At 46.4% G+C, this 6,206-nt stretch overlaps 1 protein-coding gene across 1 annotated transcript; it reads left to right on the forward strand.

Moving 5' to 3' along the window:
- Positions 1–1,970: 1,970 nt before the first annotated feature.
- On the forward strand, positions 1,971–4,129 carry LOC108598354. The gene is made up of 2 exons (XM_017984971.1): positions 1,971–2,018; positions 3,728–4,129. The coding sequence occupies exons 1-2, from the start codon at positions 1,971–1,973 to the stop codon at positions 4,127–4,129; spliced, it is 450 nt and encodes a 149-aa protein (XP_017840460.1).
- Positions 4,130–6,206: the final 2,077 nt, after the last annotated feature.

Below are 6,206 nucleotides of genomic sequence, written 5' to 3' on the forward strand. Positions count from 1 at the left end.
CCGGCGTGAGTTACGAGAGAGAGGGCGTGAGATATCACGCTAACAGCAGAAGTTGACCGCTGCCATTAAGCAGCTGTCCACATCAACGGTGGAGCTGGTCAGCCACATGGAAAATAAATTCCAGCAGGTATGGGCTAATTTTGAGCAGTCGCCCTGGGGTCCCGGCCTACACCAGGATGGCCAGGCCCGGCGAGTGCAGAAGCGGGAGCCACGTCGGCAGCAGGCGACGCACCCACGTCCACTCCTCAATGGAAAGTGCCGCAGCTGCGCTCAGCGCTAAGAGCCAGTGGTTCGGAGGCTGCCACGTGCACTCCTCTTCAAGCCGTGCCAGCCCCACCAGCTACAGTCGCCTCCTGACTACCGGTGACTAACCTCTGCTGCGAGCCTACGGTCATACCGGTAATGGAACCATTTCCGGTGTATGACGGCACGAGGCCCTGGAACGAATTTTTCCAATTGTTTGAAAACATGGCCGAAGCCTATGACTTGCCGGAACGCGCTAGGTGCCTAAAACTGCAGCTTAGCCTGAGGGGCCGAGCCTCCATGTTTTATGCCACCTTGCCTGCAAATACTCGCCGCACCTACGGGGCGCTAACGGAAGCCTTGCGGGAGTATTTTAAAGTGAACTCGGCAGCCAAGTATATGCGTAATTGCACACAGGGTGCTAAAGAAACGCTAGAAGACTTTGCATTGAGATTGGATCGGCTGGGACGTGCAGCTTTTGGCGAGAGACTCCCCGAAACGTTAAACGACATCATGGTTCAACGCTTCGTCGATGGTATGCGAGAGACGTCGCACCAGATTCTAGTAATTTCTGGAAACCCTGCCACTCTTATGGACACACTAAGCATTGCCGTTCGCCTGGAGGGGCAGTGCCGCCGCCGCCCTGCTTCATCCGTGTTTACAGTCGCACCTGGTTCGGCCAATCATAGACATCGAAACAGTGCAAAAAGTCATCAGTCACTTTTGGAAAACCAACACGCTCCAGTCCCACGGGGCTGGGATTGACTGTGCACCAAGAGCCCCCTAACAAGCCCGAGTTTCCGCAGTCCGCACGCCGCTCGAAGCACGAGCGTTTGACGACAACACCGAATAATCAACTAACATCGACGCCCATAAAAAAATCACCTCCAGCAACGGCCACTACCGATCACGATCATCCTAACGCTGCTCACCGCACCCACGGGTGCACATCGCCGCCCGCGCAACCCTTTTGCGGACTAATTCCACCTGCTGTCACAGGCCAGGCAGTCTCGCAACAGTTGCGCAATGGGCCGCCGCCCTGTAACAGTGTAGCCCAGCTAACGCCCGTAGAAGCCGACGACGACCAGCCGCCCTTCGCCGGAAGTGCAAAGCCAAAACTATTGGAAGCCAACAAGCGTATCGGCGATCTTACACAGACCGCCCTCTGAGGGACTACCACGCCGCCAACTCAAGCTAAGTACATTTTAACTAGTCTGGGAAAATATAACTTACATTGCGTAGTTTCTGTACGTCTCATTACCGACACTGGCGCTGCCGTGTCTTTATTAAATCGCCGCGACCTGCGAAAGCCACTGCCAGTTACGTCCTGCCACGTAACTCTCCAGGGGCCATCGGCTAAGCAGTTTGTCGCCACCGAGCGAGCCATCGTTACCCTCATGATGGCTGGCCGGCCCCTGAAGCATGAATTTCTACTGGTGGAGGATCCTATACCCCGCATCTTGGAAGTGGACTTCATGCTGCAGCACAAAATCGTCGTGGATCTCAAATCATGGGTTCTACGATTTGACTGGGGAACCGAACCTTTGCGACCGCCCGAGGCTGAGATAGCGAATCTGATGTACTCAACGGCCAACGTACGCCTTTCCCCACACAGTGATACACGTGTACGTATCCGCTGTGCACTACAAGAGACGGATCCATTCGCTATTTTGGAACGAGGAAAACACTGTCAACTGCCCGCTGACGTGATTGACAGTTGGCCTCTCATGGAAGTAGCAGTCCGTGGACACCACCCCGTTTCCTGCACGACCCAGGTGGGTCGGACCCGCAACTGTGATACGCCGCCTTGCCACGAAGTGCATCTATCAGGACGACGAGCCACGAACCAGTCGCCGACACTTGGCTTACTTTAGTTATAAGATTTGCAATTGTGATACGCCGCCTTGCCACGAAGTGCATCTATCAGGACGACGAACCACGAACCAGTCGCCGACACTTGGCTTACTCGGCCAGGAGGCTCGTGTCTTAGCGGGGGGTAATGTCACGAAATCAGCTGGACCCACAGATCAGCTGGGTCCGATAAGCTGAGCTTTCGGTGGGATCAGTCTTTCTTTTACAACTGCGCTTGCAAGAAATCTAACCCGCTCTCTCGCTCAACCGCCTACCGCCAGACTGACCTAAAAGATTGCCACCGGTCGGCCAACAGTAGCGTAGCTTGGACCCGCAAAAATCTTGTGGGCCCACCAAACTGCTATTTTGTGCTACAATATGTACAAAAACTCCTCAAGATAAAGGCCGATCAATCAGTGGATGATGTAAAGGGATTAAGAGAATTGTACAACGAAACTAGAGCTACGACACGCACACTAACGGCTCTTGGAGTCCCAGTTTCCAGTTTTTGCATTATGATTGTCTCGTTGTTACTCAAAGCTATACCTTCTCAAATGCGAATCGAGTATCACAAGATGCGTAAGAGAGAGGAGATAAGTCATAAAGCTCTCAGCTCAACAGTTATTGAAAGCTCTGATCAAATAACATTGTTATTGGAGTACATAAAAATAGAAGTGAAAGCTTTAGAAAAAGCCCAGATGCCTGAGAGCGAAAATAAGCAGCGGAAGGAGCGAGAAAGCAAAGAACGAATAACAATGAGAGGTACAGCAATTGGATTATACGCAGCGGGACAAGCAAACAAGCGACACTGCATTTTTTGTAAGCGGGATAATCACGAATTAAAGCATTGTACAGACAAAAGTGTTGCGATCAGCGAGCGAAAACAAATATTAAGAAGTGAAGGAAGATGCTTTCGCTGTGGAAAGCCAAACCACACCTCCAAATTTTGCAAAAATTATTTTATAAAATGCACAATGTGCGGCGGTAGACATACATATGACACCAATGTGCGAAAGAGGGTGCAAAATTGAATCAGCGAGTGAACGATCGACGGCGAGCAATGCAATGACTTTAAGTACAGCAGTAAAGCACATCGATAATGAAATCTACTTGCAAACGGCAAAGTCATATATTTCAAACGAATTTAATAAAGTGTTGACGAGATTAATTATGGACAATGATAGCCAGTGCACGTACATAACGGAAGCGTTGGCCAAGCGTTTGAAACTTTAAACTGTGAGCACAGAAAGAACCAAAATTTACGCATTTGGGGAATCAAAACAAAACAAGCGATTAATGTGTGCTAGTGAATGTTCAGAGCCAATATTCTAAGAACACAATAGAAATTTGTGCCACTGTTGTGCCATATATTTGTGCAGATATATTGCCAGAGCCAAGCGTGTCAAAACAAACGAACAAAAACATAGCGGACAATAATGTAAACAACGTTGAGATATTCAAAGGTATACATATGCTCATTGGGCAAGATCATTATTGGAAATTAAACTACGAGAGCCGAGAAAACCTTGACACGAATTAAGTAGCAGTTAACACATTCTTCGGATGGACAATACAAGGATTTTATGGAGATGCTAAACTTGATTAAAGGTGTATACTAAGCGTAACCGAACAGCGTAAAGAATTCAACATTGAAAAGTTCTGGGAATTGGAGGCTATTGGCATTTCAGCGTGCAATGAGCTAAGCGATGCCTCTCAAACTGCCGAAATAGAACTTGTAGATGGCAGATATTCAGCGAAGATGCCATGGAAAATAGCGAAGGAGCACTTGCGCGACACTAACAGTGTGGCATTGTCGCGGCTGAGTCGGTTGACCAACAAGCTTATGCGAGACTACGATAAAATGCAAGAATATGATGATGGAATGCGGCAGTTGTTGAGCGATAGCTGTGCAGAAGCAGTGTCAGAAAAATCGAGCGGTAACAGCTACTATGTGCCGCATCGCCCAGTATACCGAGATGACAAAGAAACGACAAAAATGCGTATTGACTTTGATGCCTCTTGCTTACTGATTTAACTGCAATATTAATAAGATTTCGTTGCCAGAGAATTGCAATAGTGGCAGACATTGAAAAGGCATTTCTACAAATAGCGATTAACGAGACTTGTCGTGACTCGCATGGATTCCTTTGGTACCAATCCAAGCCATTGGAAGGAAAGCGCTTCCCAAAGGTTGAAGAATTTCGTATGACTTGCGTCACGTTTGGGGTAACATCGAGCCCTTTTCTACTAGCGTCTACAATTAAACAGCATCTAATCGGACAGCTTCTGGAAAATGAGACAGTATGCAAGATACTACAGAATTCATTTTACGTTGACGATCTAGTCACCGGCGTAAGCTGTCATCAAGAAGCGGTATTGCTACATAGTTCAGTCAAAAGCATAATGCAAAAGGCTAGCTTTAACCTACGTAAATGGAATTCAAACGATTTTAATCTAAAAGAATTATTTGCAGAAAAAATGAGTGTGCCGCCTTCAGAGCAAAAGGTTCTAGGGGTGAATTGGAGCACTATCACCGACGAGATAAGCGTAGACTTAGAATTGGCAGTCCCTTACATTCAAGGTTTACCGCCCACAAAACGTAATGTTATGAGATCGATGGCGCGTATATATGACCCGTTGGGAATGTTAGACCCTTTTACAGTCAACATAAAAATACTCCTACAAAAGATTTGGGTACAACATACTGGGACACTCCCTTACCGGATGACTCAGCGAATGATTTTGCGAATTGGCAAAAAGATATTGACGGACTTCAAGAATTTAAAACGCAACGTTGCTTAACTTTTAGTAACTCGACAGAGCTAGAATTACATGTATTCGCAGATGCCAGTCCAGCGGCATATGGAGCAGTGGCGTATATTGGAGAGATTGATAGTGAGGGCGGCATACAAATAATGTTTATATGCTCTAAGAACAGAGTATGAGTAAGTTATAATGGTTACCCAATAAAAAATGGAAATGCACATACGTTGCCAAGACTGAAGTTAACAGCAGCACTAGTTGGCTCTAGATTGGCTAAGTATCTTATTACTGAAATGAATTTGATAATAACAGATTATTTATGTGGTCAGACTCAAGCATCGTCCTTAACTAGATTGCAGGAGATGGCAAGCGGCCAAAGCAGTACATCCATGCAAAGGTCACTGAGATTAACCGTTTGACCAATGTTTACGATTGGTATCACTGCGAAGGAAAGAATAATCCAGCGGATCTATTAACCAGAAGCGTAGCGGTCCAGAAGCTAATAGAATCGGAACTTTGGCGTAAAGGGCCACCATGGCTAAAGGCGAGCAGTGGCTGTTGGCCGTTGTTGGTCGGTGCTGCACCAATCGACGAAACCGTCTTGACCGTCTCAAGGTATAATGCAGATGATACAAACGTTGTTTTGAGCGAGCCGTTGTTTGCAATAGAACGTTACAGCACTCTTAAGAAGACGTTACAAGTAACGGCACTTGTGCTGCGTTTTAAAAGGCGCATCAAAGATAAACAAAAGCCAACTAATAACACAAAAGAAATAACAGCGGACGAATATCTAGCTGCAGAACATTATTGGATAAAATTTATACAAAGAAAGGAATTTGCAGCGGAATTTGCAGCGTTAGAAAAGAATCAAAATATTTCAAGACACTCTATGATAATATGCTTAAATCCCATACTGATTGACGGAAAATTAAGAATAAATGGACGTCTACTGCGCAACAAATTTGGAGAGTTAGCCAATCCAATCTTGTTGCCCAAAAATTGGTACTTGTCAGAAATGCTGGTCAGAGAAGAACATCAGCAGCTACAACATTGCGGTATAAATGCAACCTTAACTAAGTTGCGGAAGCGGTTTTTGATAATTAGAGGACGGCAACTTATTAAGAGCATACTCAGTAAATGTGTCATATGCAAGCGATTTCATGGTTAAGCAGGAAACGAGCCTTGGAACTACTTTACCAATTGAGCGTGTAGTTACGAGACAACCGGACTGGACTTCGCAGGACCGCTATATGTTTGGAGCGATACAACCAATACAACGCAAAAGGTTTATATTATGCTATTTACGTGCGCTGCGGTTTGCGGGGTGCACTTGTCTTAAAGCCACAATT

Source organism: Drosophila busckii, unplaced genomic scaffold, assembly GCF_011750605.1.
Source record: "Drosophila busckii strain San Diego stock center, stock number 13000-0081.31 unplaced genomic scaffold, ASM1175060v1 chrUn_04, whole genome shotgun sequence".
Classification (NCBI taxonomy): domain Eukaryota; kingdom Metazoa; phylum Arthropoda; class Insecta; order Diptera; family Drosophilidae; genus Drosophila; species Drosophila busckii.